The 21,716-nt window shown below is 40.4% G+C and overlaps 1 protein-coding gene across 6 annotated transcripts; it reads left to right on the forward strand.

Moving 5' to 3' along the window:
* Window positions 1–5,446: 5,446 nt before the first annotated feature.
* On the forward strand, window positions 5,447–21,715 carry hps3 (HPS3 biogenesis of lysosomal organelles complex 2 subunit 1). Of its 6 annotated transcripts, none has more exons than XM_054790747.1 (25): window positions 5,447–5,540; window positions 5,995–6,146; window positions 6,234–6,305; window positions 6,596–6,689; window positions 6,833–6,906; window positions 7,352–7,564; window positions 7,912–7,963; window positions 8,189–8,271; window positions 8,559–8,676; window positions 9,035–9,185; window positions 9,270–9,352; window positions 10,855–11,026; window positions 12,197–12,278; window positions 12,437–12,594; window positions 12,796–12,897; window positions 15,536–15,644; window positions 15,766–16,007; window positions 16,198–16,375; window positions 16,559–16,792; window positions 18,068–18,253; window positions 18,556–18,750; window positions 19,092–19,196; window positions 19,313–19,519; window positions 20,307–20,394; window positions 20,673–21,713. In XM_054790747.1, exons 2-25 carry the CDS (start codon window positions 6,096–6,098, stop codon window positions 20,798–20,800), a joined length of 3,177 nt encoding a protein of 1,058 aa, XP_054646722.1. In that variant the 5' UTR covers window positions 5,447–5,540; window positions 5,995–6,095; the 3' UTR covers window positions 20,801–21,713. The 6 variants fall into 6 exon arrangements, 5 of the variants coding, with proteins under 5 accessions (XP_054646722.1, XP_054646720.1, XP_054646723.1 ...); XR_008572771.1 differs by having other exon boundaries at window positions 5,509–5,631; window positions 19,423–19,519; window positions 20,673–21,715; XM_054790745.1 differs by having other exon boundaries at window positions 5,509–5,631.
* The last annotated feature ends 1 nt before the right edge of the window (window position 21,716 follows it).

Consider the following 21,716-nt stretch of genomic DNA (forward strand, 5'->3'; position numbering starts at 1 on the left):
AACCGGCCAAACCAAACAATTTCACCTCTTGGTTTTTAACACTCCTTGTTTAAAGGGAAAGCAAACGCTGGAACCAAAAACCCAAAAGTGCTGACAGAAATTATGCAATGGGCAAAACAATGAGAAAAGGCATCTTGCATATATGTTTACCAAAAATAAAAGTAAATTCATGCTCTCCCCCAAGAGGGTTCCTCTTCCTGTTGAGTCCAATCCAACCATTCTCTTCCCATTCTGACCTCTGCTGTTTCTCATGACCACATTTCTCCAGAGTGCTGTCACAGCATCCATTTCATCATAGAAAACTATAAATAGACTCATCTACATCCCTCTTGCTGAATGATCCAAACAAGCCTGACTATTTAACATCTACAGTACAACAGAGCAAATAACGGATGGACTTTCAGGGACAACCAACTCTAGAACAGCCAAGGCAGTATTAGAGGACAATCTCCCCTTTCCACAGTCTCTCTAATGCCTTTATTGGCTGCCTTTTAGAGAGCAAGGGCATCTGTTTCACCAATCACATTAGACTGACACAATCCAACCAAGTGAATTAAGCTGTAAAACAAAGCATCAGCACCAAGCTGTTTCCAGCAAACTGTTTGAAGGAGACACTTCATGACAGTGACTCAAATGAGAGCTCATGACAGGCCTGAGGTATGTGACCATAAACATTTATGAAGGTGGAATATGATGCTCTCCACAGGATGCTTGCCTTAAGAACATGTCTGAAGCTGTCTGCATGTATTGAACTAGTTACACTAAATACACGTGCAGCTGCGACGGAGCGACGCTGCCTTTACGTGTGTCTTCCACAGCGGAAGAAGATACGAGCGTCTTCGTCACATACGCAAGAATCGACGTGCGACAGTGCGCATTGATACGGCGGGAGACTTTGTGGGGTCTGCTTTTTTTCAAGGAGGCATTTTTGTGTATTACTCTCAAACTCAGTACTTGTGTAACCCCAGCGACTACCTGGAACTACGTTCCTTATCACCGAAATCCGACCAGAACTGGACTTAGGGGACCAAGTGGGGGGGTAAGTCGCTGTTGATGTACTATAATGCTGATGGGGGTGTCATACAACTTCATGTCCAAAAATCCAAACTATCCCTTTAAATGAACAGTTTGGCAATGTTCTCGGTTCATGTTCTGCTGTTAAATAAATAAGTTAATAAATAAATAAGTCATAAAAATTGTTATTTGTCATAATAAAAAAAAAAAATCGCAGACGCAGCAGCGGCACGAAACAGCGGCAGCAGTCCAATGCAGCCCACCACCGCAGCTTCAGAAAATCCAAGGGGAAACCCTGTTAAATGTTCACTTTTCCCTTTCATTGATCATTTTTATGCATTCAGAATTGTTTAATGCATGCAAAACTATAATTGTAAAACTATAAAAATGTGGCTTATGTTAAAATGTTTGAGAGGCAACCACTGATGACATCATAGACAGGCGACATCAATTCTGGTACAGGTTGCCATTTTGTAAGCTCGCTCATAGGATGCAAACATAAAACGAAGTTTTGTGATTAAATAAAAATACACGAAGGACACAGTTGGTCTCACACAGTGTATTAATATCATGACAAGATGTGTGCCATATTGTACTCTAACCAGAGAATGCATGAAAACCAAGGCAAAATTGTAGTGTCAATTTTCAACATTAATCAAAAAACATGCTAACTGGGGCGGACATTAAACTGAGGTTCCGCTGTAATACAACAACCAAAAAACTTTGGATGAACAACAACAGCAATTGTACGCACCATGTGACATCAAAACCAATCAGCTGTTACAATGACTGATGTCTGTTTCATCCAACGATGGATCGAAGCCAAATGACAATACAATACACAGAAAGCCAAGTCACACCAAAAGGAATACTGCACTGCATCTCGACTGTGGTGAGAACACAATCCTACCTATATAAAATCAGGTTTGATCAGAAATAGCAATGGGGATGTTTACCTCAGGTAGTATGAAAACAGGTGAAACCTTTTAGTAATGAAACCACAAGTATATTGTGGGACAGCAGCATGTCTTCTTTTCACCATGTGAAGGAGGATTAATGACTCGAGATGTCCCCTGAAAGCAGGGCTTCTCAAATAGTGGAGGGGTCCCCCTGGGGGGACACGGAGGCGTGAGAGACAAGGGGATTTTCAATATTATTATATGCGTGTACGCTTTGCTGCTCTCGATGTATGCTCTCGTGTTTTGTTGCATTTCACTGGTTTCAGTGCAGATCAATAAATAAATATCATCATTTAAATTCGGAGGGACATGAGAACATTTTTGACCCCTACGGGGGCATGACAGACAATAATTGAGAACCACTGCCTTACAGACATCATGGCTGTTTACTATACACTGGTAGATCCATCCATCCATTTTCTATACCACTTGTCCTTTTAGGGTTAGGAGAGAGCCTATCCCAGCCAATTGCAGGGCACATTGCCCATTCACACCTATGAACAATTTAGAGTCTCCAGTTAAGCAACATGCATATTTTTGGGATGTGCAGCCGGAGTACCCGGAGGAAAACCACAAGAGCATGCAAATGCCACACAGAGATGTCCAAACAGAGATTGCAACCTTCAATCCTGACTTTGAGGTTAAAAAAAATGCTGCATTTCAGGTTCAGTATAGTATGCTTTGCTCAGATGCATTTTGCAAATATTGAATGTGCATGAAGGTTTGATCCAGTTGCATTTATATTAAAGCCATTTCCTTTACAAACATGCTGTAGTTTCCACATTGCTTTGCAACTTAGTTTAATGTATCATCTCGTGTGAATCAGTTTAGATTTTTATGTTTTTAAAACTAGTCAAGTGGGTGTCATTCACATATCGGCTTGCAGCAATTAAAGTGTGTTCAATCTTCATGAAAATATTCCTGTGAAATACTTTAATTTACATTTTTCAGCAATTTCTTGGTTTTATTTCAAGGCTGCATTGTGACATTTACATTGTACACATAGATGATTACATTATTACAATGCAACAACATTAATGTGGCATGAAATCAGTGTGATTTAAATAGTCATCGGCGTCATATTTTAAGAAAAAACCCCAATGCTGACAAAAACCTTAAAAATATTCAATCAATTAGTAGCGATATTGACACCTACCTTGAAAACGCCGCAGAGCCACAGCCAGTGACGGCTGCATGCAGCCTACACGCACACTTGCTGCTCACAGCTGTGAGCCAATGCAAAGTTTCACCCTGCTGTGGTGTCATCCACTTTTACTATCCACAAATCACAAGGCATCACAAGAGAGTGAGAGAGAAAGAGAGAGAGAGAGAGATCCTGCTTTCAAGTACTGGGATAGAATGTCCGCTGGTTGAATTTACTGTCATACTTTGCCTTCTGCCTGCAGGAAAAATGCTGTATCTGCTTTATAATGTGCATAGTTGGTGATGCTCATATAAGAGTACATTTAGCATGTGACATACTGTATTTCAATACCACAATGTTTTTTTTTAGCTGTTTTCAAGCACTACTGGGATGACTAGCCGGTTGTTTTCACAGAAAAGCACCAACAAAGTCAAACAAACAACACCAATATCACCATTTAACACATTTTCATTGTCTAAATCAAGTCTTAGGCAGCTTTAATTAAAAGAGAAAGTATGGTCCAAGCGGGATGCTCGGAGTGAGCACACTGCATGTGTAGTCATGCAAGATTGCCACTTTCTCTCACAAAAAGGCACAAGTTGAAACCGATGCAGTTACTTCAAAACACACCTGAAGTAGTCTGATGTGTACCAAAAATGCAAAACATCTTCTGACATATTTGAAAACATATCAAAGTAGACAACTGTAACGGATGCCAGCCTGTGAGGCTGTGCGAGTGTACGTTGGTAAACCTCACTCCCTCTGCCTCAAGAGCTGCGCTGAACACGCGGCCGACACTTTGGGCTTTTAGCCGCGTGGTCAGCGCCCTTGCCTCCCATTACAAAGGTCCTGTGTTCAAGCCCAGGTGCGGGCAGTGCGAAACAGGGCGGGTTACATTGGTGCCATGACCCGGATGGGAGTGAGGTTTGAGGGGGTGAATTGACCAGCAAACATGAGTAATCTCTATGCAAAATTAAGAAAGCCATGTATAGTTTGTCATCTAGCATTGCACAATAGCAATGCTGGATACATGGGTGGACTGAGCCTGCACTCAACTTGCTTGCATAACTGCTCCTGCTGCCGTTTGTGTGACGCACCAAGTAAATCGCTCGGGACACACTAAGGGCCTGATACCGGGTGTTCTACTATGATTGCTAACAGGTGCAAATTAATGCAATTTAGTTTAATATCAATGCAATTTAAATGAGGATTTTGCGTGTGGTATCGGAAGTCACCATGGAGAGTTTGAGAGAGCAGAATGGCCACAGTTGAAAAATTAGGTTTGAAGAGGTCATGATGGAGGATGCAAATAAATAAACTGGTGAACTCCAGCAGAGACATCACATCATCATAATATTGCCATATTAGTGTGTTTTGTCATTTAATATAAGTGTTAAACAAGGGATTTTACGATTTATTAGGTTACGATATTTATGTGAACATGTCAAAAATGTACATATATGGCGTTATCTACTTACACATTACTTACAGTAGATAGCTGCGTATCCAGGTGAAATCCACAATAACATCCACACTATTGCTCTAAGGGACGCACAACTCGAATGGGACGCAAGGCTAATTATTACACTACAATGGTGAGCTGAAATGATCCAGATGCAAGGAAACGGAGTGTTGCGAGTCCATCCACTTCATCAAGGGATGCAAAAGCCAACCGGCCATAGTGCTATTGGCACCAGTCCAGGGTGTACCACACCTCTCACCTGAAGTCAGCTGAGGTAGGTCTGTGGAAAATGTTCTCTCCTGTAAGGGGTCTGTTTTCAAAAGTTTAAAAACCCCTCCCTTAAAGTACATCCAGCCAAGATGCAGGCTGTGGTTGAGCTGTCCAATAAAGCAGCTGCAAAGGTTCTTGGGATTTGCCTGGACCCCGCAGGCTGACTAGCCTGAATATTCAGTGATAACACAACCTATATAAAAATGAATATGTACAAAAAAACAACCCTTGCCCTCTCCAGTAACGCCCCCTGGTGTTGCACACAATATGACGAAACTTTAATTTGAAATAGTTAGCATCGCAAATCCTCATTGCCACGCCATATATAATACAGGACATGGTACATTTATAAATAATTTTAATGATTATAAATAATATTACTTCATTTTAAAATAAAGTAAATGCTGCATAAAACGACACACTTTAGGTTTAAAGGCTCATTGTTTGAACTTAACCCACTGCTGTAAAAAGACAAGAAAAATCAAATTACCAAAAGAGATGAGCTGGAAATGAAAATGTATTAAGGCTAAACGACGAATCGAATACACACAAAGGAGAGCCAATGGGAGCAGAGGGGCGTGTCCATTGTTGTTGTGGTTGACGTCAACTTCCTGCTTTGCGGTGTGAAAGCGGTCATCTGCAGCTTCAGACTAGGAAGAGAGGATAAACAGAGAGTTACAACACTAAGCAGGTCGTATAAATACGTCTTGTGTTGAATTTGTGCAAACGAGCTAGTGTGTGTGACGAGTGTAAGCAGAGAGAAGGTGGACAATGATCTGAGGGTAACAGTTACAGCCACCGATTCAGCTCACAAGACTGAAGCATGTGATATCGATTAGCAACACACTATACAGCACTGTCTTGTTCAGCACGCGCAGCTTCTACTAATCAAGCAGTAAAACGACATCAAATGATGTGATTCCTGTTGTGTTTGTTTTTGTTAAACTGCTTTTGCTCTCTGCCCCCTCGGGCCATATTTTTCTAGTTCACAATCTCGTGTTTAATCATGTAAATTCAGTATTAAATGAAGCAATGTAGGGATATTCACATTTTGCTGAGAATGCTTACAACCCTCAAATTAAAGCTGGTTTGCATTGTTTTGAGAAGGAAAATATTTGAATGGTGGCTTAACTCTTCTCTTACAGTGTACTGGGTGTCCTGCAAATGAGAAACTAGAAAGCAGAACTGAAAGGTCTATAAAACTTTCCACCCCCTGTTTCATCAGCGCTTACGACGTTGATAAGACATGGTGCACGTATATAACTGCCATCCTTACGCCTCACAGCAGATAGTACAGGTCAGTGGAGTTTGCCCAATATTAGTCAGGATACCCAACCTAAATGTTATATAGCATCCTTAATAGTGTATAACTCTTCTCTATCAGGTGGAGCAGGAGCCTGGGTTGGTCTGCTGTGGAGGCGGTGCCCTGTTTGTGGTCACAACTGGAGGATGCAAGGTGATATATCTTTTTTCATGAGACTAAACATAACATCAAAAGCATAATCAGATGTTATGTATGACACATTTCACAACAATATTATATAACTAAGTAGCTAGAAATTGAAATTTTGAATTTTGCCTATCAAAAGCATAATTGCTTACAGCAATGGTATCCAAAGTGTGGCCTGGGGGCCATTTTAGCCATATTGTAATAATAAATTAATTAATTGTAAGAGATACAGTGGGACCTCGGTTTTTGTGATGAGATGAGAGGCAAGACAGTCAGTATGTTGTGGTTGAATTCAGGTGGAAGCCTACAATCTGGTGCAGGAAGGATGCCCTCTGATCTGTCGCTTTGCCACCATGGGCACTGTGAGGAGTATCCAGCACAGCAACATAGGTCATCACTCTTTTCTTCCTCAACCTTGGGTCATAATGTAGATAGCTGATTGTTTGGTTACTTTCCGGATAATTTGTGTTGTGGAGCGAGGAAGAATAACAATTTGACTTACTGAATTCTCTTCATGTCTCTCTTAATGGTAGGAGACTATCTGGTCACCATTGAGGAAAAGAGCAACGCCACCTACCTGAGAGCCTACACCAACTGGCGTTACCAGGTGACAGTATGATACCAAGTCACATACTCTCTGATTCATTCATCTAAGTGTTTCCCTCAGGGGTGGCGTATAGCTGGAGTCTATCCCAGCTGACTGGTCACCAGTCAGTCACAGGCACATATATACAGACAGCCATTCACACTCACAATAACTTGTTCACACTGGGAGAACATACAAAATTTTTCGAGAGATTCCCACCCCTACTGGCAACTTGTTACATCATTACATGCATCTCTTAAACAACCGTGTGGGAAGCTGTGTTTAAAATTGACAGGATTTACAAATGTAATATGAAGAGACTTTAAGATGTGAGTACCCCAGTAAGAGTAATTTGTGAAAGTTCTTCAACTTGCTGTAGGATAATATGTAATAGTAATAATTTGTGCATGTACAACGTGTTGCACCGTACATTTTAGTGTATATCTGCTGTATGTTCTTCATTTAGGCAGAGGAAAAGGCTCGTGTTGGGGTGCGCTTGTTAGGCCACCTGCTACGTGGGGCGTCTCAGAGGGGCAGAGTGCAAATGGAGATTATTGAGATTCCATTATCGGAGCGTCCTATCTCTGTTGCATGTTGCTCAGTCACAGGTGACCTCCTGGTTGGCTGTGACAAGACTCTGGTTCTGTTTACTTTGAGAAGACAGAACCAGCAGAACCTGGCAAGTACACAGACTGCTCCAGTACTCATACCTTAACTTCCGTTTGGAACAAATCATTTGTGTGTAAGAAGGTTTGAACGATTCATTTGCTTGTGATCCATCCAATGTTTTTTATGGGATTGGAAAAAAGCAGAAACATGCAAATTTTGTACATTTAAATGTAAGACACGATGCTTTGCTGTAAGACAAAAGTGCATAATGAGGTCAGGCATGAAAGATTTTCTTTCAGGAATTAATCATTGTTCAAAATTGATTTGAATATAAAATGTGGTATGCGGTATTTTTTGCTTCTTTTATCTCTAATTCTGCTTCTGTTATGAATGTTTATTTTGTGATTTCAATCTAAGCAGAACATGCAGCACCATTCACACACGCAGCCGAATTCCAGTCAGATTCCAGGTAATGCTCAAATGTGTAAAAATTGTTTTGCACTCACAGTAGTGGTTAGCACAGCTTCAGCCTCAATATTTTTGGGAACGATTTCTATCGCCACACTCTTTGGACTCAGATACAACACATAGTAAGATAATAATTCATTGTCAGCTGTTGAGGGAAGAATAGGATTTTGGTAAAATGAAAATTATTGTCTTTCTTTCTTCTCTCAAATTTCTTTTTTGTTTCCAGACCAAACCACAAATCAACACTGCTCGTTTTTGGACTTTGAGCGCTCTGTCATCTTGCATTTACCAGGAACTAAACCTAAGCAGGTATCTACAACGTTGTTTATGATTCATCACTATTCAATTCATTTTTGTTGTCTGTTCATTTGCATGCCAAATTAGGCAAGGTACAGGAGAGACATAGAGTAGTGGTCAGAATTCAATCATCATTCATTTTAGGCCTAGTTACTTCATTAGACTGTTGTTTTTCCGAGGTAGAATGATTGTACAATGTACATCTTCAATGATTTTGCACAAGATTTAATTTATTTATGTTTTTCAAATGTCTTAGTTAGATCCCTGTCTGTGTTTAAATGTCGCATGCATCCCTCCAGGTAGCACTGTGTGCAGGATATGTAGCTGTGCAAGCTGACCTGGAGGTGCTGGTTTTGAAACTGGATACAAATCCTGAAGCCCAAGACCTGAAGGGGGAGTCGGAGGCACCAAAAAATGGTGATTAAATGCATGCAAAGAGCTGTATGTTACATTCAATATGTAGTACATGTTAGTAGAGGACACAGAGGCCTTCCCAGGTCAGATGTGAGACATGATCCCTCCAGCATGTCCTAGGTGTGTGCTGGAGCCTCCTCCCGGCTGGGCATGCCCAGCAATAAAATTATATTTATATTTATGTGCTCAACATTGCTCCTTTTGATGTATACAGTCATCCCTCTCCACTTTTGGGTAGAACATTGCTCCCTCACTCTATATCAAGCAGGGATCACATCCTCAACAGATCTAAAGTGTGTGTGTGTGTGTGTGTGTGTGTGTGTGTGTGTGTGTGTGTGTGTGTGTGTGCGTGTGTGCAAAGACCAAGATGAGGACCAGGCTGACTTCCTTCTTCTTCCAAGACACCAGGAGTTGCTCGGTGAGCGAGCTAAAGACTGTGATGTCCCTGTCAGCATTGAGAAAACCGGGTTGGAGGACAGAGCGCAAACCTCCTTCTCATATGTTCTCTTTAGGTGTGTTTGCATTGTTCGTAAGAATGTTCTTGTCAGGATTATTTTTTCTAGATTGAGGAATTGACATTATTATCTCCCCTGTAGGCGTTTTACTCCAGATTACTTTCAGGGTTGCAGTGTGGAGGAGACACACCTTCACTCCCTCAAACTTCACCCACTATTCACAAGTGAGTTGAATTGCCCTTATTTTGCCATTGTGTTTAATTATACTTTTACATTATGGTTTTATATGCAGAAAACAAAGCAAAGCACATATAAATGGCAAATTAAATGAATGAATGAACATTTATTGAAGAAGAGCAAACACAGAGATGGGGGCAGGGTACGAAAGAGCCACGTGGATGCTGTTGTACTCTAGTCCGTTGCAAACGGAACTTTAAAGAGTGAACGATTAGAGCTTGATACTTGCTCATTTGAGCTTTATTGTAAACTTCAGCACAAGGTACGATCATCATGACGCACAGTAGCCAGTTTTATTGTACCCATATACTTCAAAATATGACTTATTTCAGATTCTGCAGCTTTAATTTGTCTCCATGTTGGTGTAAACATTGCCCCCTCCCTCTGGCTTTGTCGTTTCCTCTTGTAAATTGAATGGTGTTAGCAGCGGGGCCATGACACTCCACAGAGACTGCTGGTCTGGTACAGAAACATGGTACCTTATGATTTTACGTGAATCGGTGCTCGGCGGTACCAGCAAAAATTTGGTCTGAGCCTATAAAAGTACTGTTTTCGGTACCCATTCCTATTCAGGAACCATTACATTACAATCCTATTGTATCGTACGCTACCTGCATACTTTGCTACAGCTTCTTTCTTCACTTCAGTAGTGCTTCTCACCTTCTTATCAAAGTTCTGGCAACGTTGTAACTGTTTGTAGCCGTCGTCAATAAAAAAAAAAAAGCACAGATTTTAACACTCAGAAATATGCAGTGTGCTTGAACGCCTTGTCAGTGCATGGCGTAATGCTTGAAGGTAGGAAGGAAGGAGAAATATACAGAGTTGTTCATTGCTCTGTGTGCGTTCTATAAACAAATAAACCGCACACACACATACATAATAAAGATCATTAAATCACTCCCTGGCTGGAATCTGTCTATAGTGTCCCAACTCTAAAAGAACCACTATCCATTCTGCAGAGACGTGAGTCGGGTACTCAACTAGTTTGTTAGGCGCACTGTTTGGCCGCATAATAACTGAGGCTGTGCATGAAAATCGAGACATATTTGTGCCAATAAAGTTAGTCGAAAACCGGGGCCTTCAACAACCCAAGTTCCACTGTATTCGTCAAAAAATGTTATTTTTGTAATCTGTTTATGTTCTGTTGTCCAACATGCTTAGAAGCAGTGATTTATTATTTGAAACAGCCCTAATAAAATTGTTGATTCAGACATATAGATCTTGTTTACTGTTATATCTTTGACACAACCATGACTTCCTAGGCCTAGTCTATAGGCCTAGACTGACGGGATCTCTCCCTTGATCCATCACGCTTCCCACTCTTCTCAATCACCACCTGTTCACATCCATATGCTGTCTATGTATGTTACTAACTTCTCATATCACCGTTACTGGAATCGATACAGCTATTGTTAGGTGTATTCTTCTGTCACCACCTGTACATGTAATGTCTTACTAACCTGTTTCTCTTTCTATCGCTCCCCTGCAGCTGGTCAGTCTTCAGTAGAAGAACCAACTTGCGTGTTCTGCTTCTTCTCCCTTCCCACTGCGGGTTACCTGTACAGTCTGAAAGGCGGAGTTGAGCTTCTCTCAGCCTATCAGTACCCAGAGAAGGTCTTGCAGGCAGTGCTAACAGACCACCTGTTACATGTCATCACCAAGTGAGTCTGTAGTGTAAAGTGACATTGCATGTTACATAATGCACATGATCGCTGTTTACTTCATAAATGGATTGATCTTCGCACATGATAATGTAAAATTTAAGTAACACTAATTTGGAGTAACAACAGTCGCAGTAATTAAAGTGATTATGACGGGTTGACTGTGTTGTATCATTAAATGGGAGAGAATGTAGTTTTTTGCTACGTCTACTGCTCATCACTCTACACCAAGGGTGCCTATTACGTCAATCACGAGCTACCGGTCATATGACATCAGCCGATATCAAAGACAAAAGTTATCCGCTCACTTGTAGCGGCTATGCAGAAAAAAAGTGAATTGTTTTATGGCTCTGCTTTGCATCCTGAACTCCACTGTACAAATACGTGTTTTTTACACTTCCGTTTCTTAAAGTATTTCATGATTAATTGGAAAATGTGATCCATTTTAATCACTTTATTAATATGTTGCCTTGACTTTGGCTGAATTGTCTTTTGCATACCGTAATCATTTTCATTTCTTGTATATCTGTAATGTTTGATAGCAAATGGTACCTGGAGGCAATATGTGAACTCGTGTGTCCTAATGAACGCAGTGTTACCGGTACTCAGGTTATGTACACAGCTATAGAGAAATTATGTGTAATTATCTTTATTGCCTTTTTTGAAATGAATTGTGAATTATTGCATCATATCAACTGCTTTGATTACCTGTAAACGGTGAAACTGTGAATGTGAAATACTAATTATCAATATTTAGTATGGTAGTTTCAAAGTTTACCAGTTCAATTTTATGTTATATGTTTTATACTAAGAGGTAGATCATTTTGACTTGTAACTTGCATGCTGAAAAAATGCCTGCACCCGTGATATACATGTATAACATACATAAATACTCATATTTATAAATAAAGTAAATAGATATTTTTCTATATTCATAGTAGGAGGTAGATTTTTGCAACGAGGTCATTTTAAAAGTAGCTCGCAGGCTGAAAAAGCGTGAGCACCCCTGCTCTCGAATAGTTTTGGTTAGATCGACGTGTACTCATACTTGAAATGCAATGAAAGTGAATTGAACTGTAGCACTTCGATATGATCATCACCTATAAAGTCTGGAATCTCTGCAGTGCAGTTCTGCACACATGGGGTTATTTGTGTCTGCTTGTGTGTTAGGAGTGCGCTTCAGTGCTTTACAGTGCGTTGTGCAGCAGTAGCAGCCAGGTTTGAGGACCCCTACATCGATACCACCATGAGGGTATGAGCCCGATATACCGTATATATCTTGGTAACATTAAAACAAAGAACTGCTTTGGTTATTACACTCAATGGTCTCAAAATGAACAACACCTGCACAATCAAATTAGATCCAATGGAATCGCTGTATGAAGCGATAATGCATGTGTGTGTTTCCAGGCCTGTCCACCCTGCAGCCTTGAAGTTTGCGCCCTCAGGATGCAGCTGTTTATTGGCCTGCGTTCAGTATGTGCTTACGGCCGTCACGTTATCCTGCTCTCAACTGCTGACATGGAAACACCAGAGGAGACTGAACGCAGCACACAGCGCCGAGGCCTGTAAGTCACTTAAAAAAGCATAATACACAACGATCGGTGCACAGTTATAGATGAGTTTTTTTCAGTTTATAAGGCAAATGTACAGTAGTTACATTAGCTATGCCTGTGGGTTCAGGATGACAATGAAGAGCGCCTGATTGACTTTTGTTTAGGCATGTATGCGTACAGTATATCTTACTGTGTGTGTGCTGTACATTTTAGCATGTTGAAAGAACACACCATGCTGACTGGTATTTTCCTGGCGGTGGGAATTGATCCCACCACCACGCCAGGTCTGGAGAGCCTTCTATCACATCCCTTCCTGTAAGATTACCCCAACATACCCTCCACCTCTAACAGCTTTTAGTTGTCACTTCCAGGCTGAGCTGCTCTGCCAGGACCTAAATCGATGATTATTCACAGAATTAACCCCACTTAAAAGAAACAATGAACTGATAAATGTGAGGCATAGTTTCACATAAAATACGGTTTGTGACATTCACCAACATCCACGAGAGTCAAACCTGTTTGCAGTGGCCTTAAACTTTCCCTCCCACAAAATGTTATATGTGTTTTATGTTGAAAAGCTGGAGAAAAAAAAATCATTTTTTCACATTTTATGAAAATTGTTATGTTGGGGAAAATGTTGAGTCTTAATTCCTCATCAGATTGGCTTTTGTGCCAATTCCTCAACTTTTACTACACACACTTGAAACCCTGCTGTTTAAACAATGATATCACGCTTTGAAGTCTTACGCAGTGATCATGTTTTAATCTGGCTTAAGTAAGTTTGATCAAGTGTAGAATTACCTCAGGTTCTGCTTGGACTGCACGGAACGCGGCAGCTGTTGAACTCCGATGAAGAATAATCTTCTCACATCTCACTCATTGGAGCTCATGGGGGAACACAGAGTGTAGATAGGATTGCAAGCTTTGTAGTGTGTTTTGCTGTGTAAATATCCCATGTTACAACGTGGACACAGTTTATGTGGCCTATAAATGTAAAAAAAAATAATATCCCTTTACATTTGCTGGGTGAGGCTTATACCCAGGTGCCCTCTGGAATTTACGGCATTTATATTTGCACGAATGTGTATCGTTAAGGTACCGTATTTTCACTATCGTTAAGGTACGGTACTGTACAAGTTTAGATTTTTAGAACAAGTATCGTCTGCAACTTTAGAAAAGGCACTGCAATAGCTTAAAATGCAAGCATATTTTTTTTAACAATGTGAAAAATAAATAAAATATACTATATTCCAATTTGACTTTGCAGCTTAGTCTTAAAGTGACAACTTTTCATTGCTGCACCAATCCAACCTTAACCTACCTAACTGCTCCTACGTGTGTGCCCCTTTGTTCAGAGACTAATGAAGCTTGGACTAAAATGTAACAATTATTTCCCTATCATAGCGGCACCTTTCCAACATTCATATTAGTATTCATGTTCAATAACATACATCCAACATACGATCACTTTATATCCTGCTGAGCTATGATTCATTCAGATTTGTTATTAATTATTAACATATATGCTTTTTCCAGTACTGGTAGTTATAAGAAACCCAAACTCTGCAAAGCACAGACCTCCACCAAGACCAAATAAATGGCAAAAGAGAAACAAAAAAATGTGGATCACCATATTTTTGTTTGTTTGTCAGTCAGTTTATTGGTTAACAGGCTACTTCCTGGTGAAAGGGGGATGACTTCAGATGTTACACAAAGGGCGTGTCTTTTGATTGATTTTGTGGCCCACCCCAGTCATTCAATACAACAGTCAAGTGGCGAGGCGAAAAGTGAAAATAAATTCCTTTATCCACTTCATTCAAATCTGAAGTAACATTTGACATGGCTCTTATGCCACCCTTTTGCAAAGTTGCATAGAAGTCCATTAAATGGTTTTGTTGTCTTGTTAACGACCCGACAAACAACATGCAGCAGCAATACATGACATTCTCTTGCTTTGTGCTTGGTGGATGTATAAGAGGAAGGGAAAAAAAATCAATATCATGAGCACACATACAGTACCTGCCTGCCTTGACACACACAAAATACAGGCTACACAGATAATTACCCATTTATTAAGTTAATCATGCTACTGTACTTACTGATTGTTTTCTTTGCCCTCAATAGTTTATAGGCTTTGTAGTGTACATTTACAAAGTAACTGGACCCAAATGGAGGTAGTTTTTTTCCCCCCTCACAGCATTATGACACTGATAGCATACAAAACATACACTTGATTTCATTCTTAGTGGAAAGCATGTCTTAAAGTAGAAATAACAAATTTTATTCCACTTATTTAGTTCTTTATTTACTGGAATCAAAAGTAAGTCCAATTATCTCTCATACAGGATATTCATTCACACAATGTTGGCTGTAGAGGTGGCCGTTTGGAAGGTTTCGTGCAGTCGACTTCTGGGTTTGAAGGGTCTGCACCCTTGACTCACTGCTGGAGTGTCCTCAGTATTTGCTCACACACAAAATAATAAAACTGGTATTCACTGCACAAGAGAATTATCACTAAATCAGTGAAGAGATGTTTATTAACGGAATGCTTCTAGTGCTTCTAGTGTTTGGACTCAACTCTAAACCTTTTTTACCAGATTTGCATTTAACAAAGTTGATATGAATTGATCCTAATTGTTCATTTTGACACAATCCTACCAGGAGTATTGACTCAAGTATTGAGTGGTCTAGAACTGCACTGTACCATACTGACGGGTATATTTTGGTAAAATCTTAGGAAAGCATTCACCAATTACAGTATAATGAGACTTTTTGATACAGTTGTAAATGATGCGGGTCTAATACTTGGTGTCATTTTGGTTTGAACCTAAGCTTTTAACATTTTTAAGTCCACATTTTAGGCTTTGGAATGATGAAATCAGACACTTGGATCAACATTTCCTTCTTTTTGAGTATACTTCCAGTTTCCCGTCTGTGTTACCTTCGTCCTTAGGAGCAAGAAGTGGACGATGTCTGCTCCTAAAGAGACCATCCCTGTAGGTCATGGATGGAACCTTTACGTGGTTGAAACGGTCTCTCCACTCACTCTCTACCAAGAGATGGTAGGACAAGTATTTTATTAACAGCTGTAAAAAACACTGGCTGCATGTTTGTTGATCTATTTTATTGATTGAAGTGTGTTGAATGTGTTTGAATTCACCTTTCATCACTAATGTGTGTCAGGTTGACTACAGCCAGCATTATGCTCAGACCAACCTGCAGGCCCAAAGTCTTTGGCATCTCCTCAGTGAAGCTCACCTCCTCCTCCGTGCCTCCTTGCTTCAGTCTTCACAACAGCAGCATCCCAGCAATGGTGACCCTCCACAGAGCCATGCAGAGACACGGGTTGCTGTTCAGACTGACAGACAAGAACTGGAAGAGGCACTAAGGGAGAACTGCGCACAGCTGGGAGACTGTTTCAGCAGGTATCTCACATACGCATTCAGACCGGTGCATGCTGTATTTATATTACTATAAAATTAGAATTTATATTGATAATGTACAAATACAGGGTGTAAAAATAGTTTTCCTTCTGGGATTATTTAAAATGATTTAAGGATTTGAAACTGTTCTTAATTCTAAGCAAAAGTGATTATTTTAGTCCTGTTTTTCCAGGGGCAGCCACAGGCACTGTCATCTGGCTTTGCCTTACTACAGAATGTCTGGTCTGTCAGTCAGTGAGGTCTTGGCCAGGAACCGCCCTCTGCCCACCAGCCCACACTCCTACGGCCCAGGCTTCTTGTTTTACCTGAAGCATTACCTTTTAGAAGAGACAGAACAGCATCTCAGCCAGGTATGCAAACACTTTTTCATGCATAAATGTTGGCTGAGAAGCCACAAAAGAAAAGGTACAAATCATGTAATAGATCTTGACAATGTAGCAGTTAATCCACTCGTTTTATAACCACCTTTACCAGCTATTAACTCAACAAAAGCCTGTCAATTACAATTAAGCACAGCACCTTTGTCTCTGCAGGAAGCAGCGGATGAGCTCATTGACATTTTCAGCCAATCAGAACCTTCACAGCTCATCAGCGCGTGCGCCAGCCCGATCATGATAAATGTCAATCCCGCTCGGACGCTCCAAATCTTGCAACATGTAGAGGACACCGCAGGCGTTTCTGTTGCACTGACAATCACCATGGCAACCATGCTGCTGCGCTTGGACAATCTGCCACAGTACACACAGCTGATGGAGAGACACGCTGAGGTTAGAGGGAAGCGAGTGTGTGGAGTGTTGTCATCATTTTCACAGCTTCAAAATAAGATACGAACCCATAAGTACCCACAGCCATTTCTGCTTAAAGGAAAAGTACTTGAGGACATTCCACAGACCAATTTTGCTATTGTGACAAATACAGTATTGTATGTCACATCAGGATTTCCATAACAATGTTAAAGTGACTGTAAACAGCGGGTTTTTCCAGCTGCCTACAGGGCGCCAACCTTTGAACGTACTTCTAGGATTATATTCTGCCTCTTCCTGCTTTTGAGTACGGCAACGTAACACACGCACGCACTCTACTTAGGTTTGTTGTCAGCTAATGATAGCAATTTGGCACAGTTTAGCTACTAACATTAGCTATCATTTCTTTGTATAGCCTATTGTAACAGCATGACTACAAATTGTCGATAGCCTCTTCTAGACTGTGTATGTGTACGTGTGTATGTGCTGCGGACATGTACATGAATACCAAGAGTCGTGAGTACACAGCCATGAACACCAGTTCTTTTATTCAGGCTAAACAAAAATTTGCAACAATTTTTATGCAGTATGATTTTGTACAATCTGTCCTTTTAATCCACTGTTGGTAACATATGCCGGCGGTGGTGTTCGTATGTTTTTGGTTTAAATAAATGTAATTCGGAGTGAGTTATATACAGTTCCTTTTAGGCTCATAGCCTGATGTGTACGTACGTACGTACATCACAGCGATATTTTCAGAGTTTGTTTTACATGAATTCAGTCTCTAAATAGACTTAAGAACAATTGAATCGTAATTTTGACACCCTATTAAAGCATTACATTTGTTAAATGGGTTGAAAATGACCTTTAAGGTTTTTGGAAAATCGCTAACTCCTTCACATATGTTTATCTAGGATACGCACGTGACAGTCACGTGACAACCACTCAGATCTTTCGTATACAGTGCGTCACTTGGGGACTTAGGGGCGGCTGCCGAGAGGGCGCTAACGTTCGAACGTGCTTCAGTGAGTTGAAGTCATACACAAAGCTGTTTAGGGCCCATTTTAGTACATTTAAAGTGTTTGTGGCGCTTCACCATAGGTTCTTATGAGTTATGTCAGAAGTGCAAGAGTAGTGAAGCGCTGGCCGACTAAGAGCAAAAATATGACGTGGTATTATCAATGTATTACTTAATTTTTTAATGCATAATTAAGATGACTAATGGCTGTCATTAAAGATGCTTTACTCAGTAGAACATGTATTTTACGATACCGTTAACGCTGGATGTGATTTTTTCAGATGGTGTTGGTATATGGCTTCATCGAGGAGCCAAGGCTTTTGCTGCATGGGGGAGACACCCACATTTGTCCCACCGCCTTGACGCAGCAGATGGTCAAGTCCCAGCCTGGCCTGCTCGTGGCTGCCATGGTGGCTCTGCATGAGAACAACAAAGTCTACCTTGAACAGGTGGACTATATGTTTAAGGTGTGTGTTTTACCAGGTAATTGATATGTCTGTGTCTCACAGGAGATTAATTGTTTAAAATTATACATTTAATACACTATACTATAAATAACATGCAAAGTCAGAGAAGAGATCTTCTGAGAAGAGATCTTCTCAGATGGTGTCTTTTTTTTTTTTACATGGTTGTATGATAAATCTATATTCTATATTTCATTGCTTGATGAGGAGCTTTCAATTGACTATTGTAGGTAATGCCTTTGTAATAAGTTCCTGTGGGTGTGTGTGTGTGTGTGTGTGTGTGTGTGTATACTGTGTATATCAAGGTGCTAGGTTGTGAAAACAGTTTACAGGTGGATTTCTGGGAAGCGATGCTCATGGCCTCATCACAGGAAGCTGTCATACAGGAGCTTCTGTTCCGACTGTCTTCCGTCTACATAGACCGGCTGATGCACACAAATTCAGACACGCTTCTGCACAAACATCCAGCACGCAGGTCACTGAAAAGCGCTGATGACCTGGTAAAGTAGCAGATTTTTTAAAAATAGATTTCTTAGTAAAGAAAAGCTTAATCAACTCGAGGGACTGGAGATGGAAACTATCCATTGGCTACAGTCTCACATATTTAGCTGTCAAATGTTCATTAATGTGTATTGTCCCTTTATAAATAAATTCATGTAAATGAAAAACAAATGCCTGAGGACATTTGAAAGTGCATTCCTACAAACCTTTAAATGCTACTTTATTACTCTAGCATCCATGATTACCTGCTTGAAGTGATTTTGTGTGCAAAAAGCTTAATTAGAAGTCTTGTTATTCTCTCCTCTCGTCGCTATACTATTGTGTGTGCTGTATGTTTCAGATAAATTCCTGCGCTCATTACGGTGCCTTGTATCCGTGGCTCACTGTTCTCAGTCCACCTCACACGACCAGCTCCCCCCACCTGGAGGCGTTACACAAAATGCAGGTGAAAATTGCGGCCCATTTATTTCAAAGTATTTTATATACCGTGATATTATAGACACACTCCACTGCTGTTCATACTTGTATACCTACATTGTTAACCACGTGTATTGTCTGCAGTCACTCCTCTGTGGTCCGTCCCTGTCTGTGGGCTCAGTCACGCCTTTGTTTGAAAGTATGTCGGAAAAGACATTATGGGGCTTCAGCCTGCACCTTCTCTGTGCCACCAGAAGGGGGCAGTACGATCGCAGCATCGAACAGCTTCTGGACAGATGCCCGCAGGCTATTATTGCCTATGCCAATCACCACTTACAGGATGCATACATGGTACATGTACATGTATACATGGTACAAAGTGTGTAAATTGTGAGCGAGCTGTGAACGTGTGTGGGTGGTAGTGTTTTCATGCGTTTCTTTGTGTGTGCGTGTCTGTGAAACGTTTTGTATATTATTATTAAGAAAGTCTGTAAACATATCACAAGGTACATGGAAGAAGAAGGCGAGAATGCTAATGTCTGACATAATTTCTCCTGATATTCATTCATCTATCATTATTGTATTATAAGTCCAACTGAGTTATTGCTTCATCTGTATCCTGCATTCATTTATACATTTGACGATTCTGTTTCTGTCAGTTCTTTACTCCTGTGTTTATCTTCAATCTATTCATTTATTTTAAATGGTTGTTTATTTGTTATTATTTGAACACATCTTTTTTCTTCTATCTTGCTCTTCGCTTAGCAGTGCATAAGCCACTTTAGGTAACATTTAAAAGCAGGAAGTGAACAAAAACAAGCAAGCAGTAATCACTGCGGCATGGATTACCATATCAGCATGGTCTCAGATCATATTGTGTTTTCATATGAACTGAAGGTGCACCGTGTATCTCAGTGTGTAAGGCCTAGCGTCAAGGGTAAAATTATGGTTTATTATCTCGCACTGGTTGGTGCAGTTTATGTGAAGCACCCTCACCCTGTTACCTCCCTATTAGCGCAGGATCCTGTTTGTGCACGTGTGTGTCTAGCTATGCAAATGTGGCATGTACAGAAATTACCCCTCAGGAGTACTAATGCGCAATCTTCTCTCATCTCTCCTGTCTGACTAATTTTTGTAGGCCTTGTGGTGGCAAAAGCTGCTCCCAGAACTGTGTAGCCGGACAAGAGCTGCGACAGACAACAGCATCCTGTTGGCTGCTCTCAAAGGTGTAGTACCACGAAATTCCATCAGGATATTTAAAGTGACCTTCACTTCCTTTCATTTAAGGCAGAATGTTGATTTGATTGTCTTTTGCATGTGTATTTCACTGGAAATAACAGTTTTTCCTTAATAGATCCAGAGCAACAGATCACACAGAGCTCTTTGTCAATGAAATGAGAAAATAAAAGATACTGTTGCAAGATAATCAATTCGTCTACCACAAAAAAACTACAAGTAACTGATAACTGTGGTTTAGTATTCAATTTTACTGTCATTCCAACAGAAACACTGGTTGTGGTTGCCACGGAGACAAGTCCTGCAGAGTTCCTGGAGCTGGTACCTGATGACGGCACAGCCTCGTACTTTTTACCTCACTTGTTGACATGTAGCCAGAGACACCTACTGGCCTAATACACACACATACACACACACACACACACACACACACACACCCTAGCCCTTTGGTCATCTACTCAAGTCATATACAAGGTGTCCCTAAAATGTGTATACACCCTTTAGGAGCTGATATTAGGGGTTTCTCTCAAGAGCTTGAGATTAAAACATGACAAGAAAACACTGTCTCGTGGGCACTAGGTCTCAGACAATAACTAATTACTCACACAGTAACTGAACTTGATCATTTTCTCGGTTTCAATATGTTGCCGTGTGCATGCATGTCTGTTTTCCCGCCTCCAAACAGGCAGGAAGAGGGTTCAGTCTGCATTGGTTTCAGCACCTTGGCGCATTGGCGAACAACGGCATGAACGGAGTGAGCCTTTTTGTCAGTCATACAGTCTCTTTGTCTCGGTGGGTGGAGGCGGGGTCACTAGCATACACAGAACAGTGTAACGTAGAAATAAAATGATAAGATTGCAATATATTGTCATATTTTTTTTCATTGTACTTTTCTTAAAAGTAATGTAGTCATGTATCGTCTCGTCTCGTGAACTAATATATATATATACTAATATATAAACTAATATATATGTATAGATATATATGTGTGTGTGTATATATGTATATATATATATATATATATATATATATGTATATGTATGTATGTATGTATGTATGTATTTGTACACACAATGTGTGACTCTACTGTTACTCAGCTGACCAGAAAGTATGAACAGGATATACAGGAAATACGAGAACAGCCTTAATTAAGAAGTATAGCTTAATAGTATAGCTGTGCACCAAAACAAAGAAGGCAGTAGACCATATTACGAAGTATATTAGACTTATTTGTTGATTTATTTTTCTGTTTGAAATTTAATAAATCTAAATTTTGTTTTTGTGCGTTACATGTGCATTATGATATGAAGTA

This window comes from Dunckerocampus dactyliophorus, chromosome 10 (assembly GCF_027744805.1).
Source record: "Dunckerocampus dactyliophorus isolate RoL2022-P2 chromosome 10, RoL_Ddac_1.1, whole genome shotgun sequence".
In the NCBI taxonomy this organism is placed as follows: Eukaryota; Metazoa; Chordata; class Actinopteri; order Syngnathiformes; family Syngnathidae; genus Dunckerocampus; species Dunckerocampus dactyliophorus.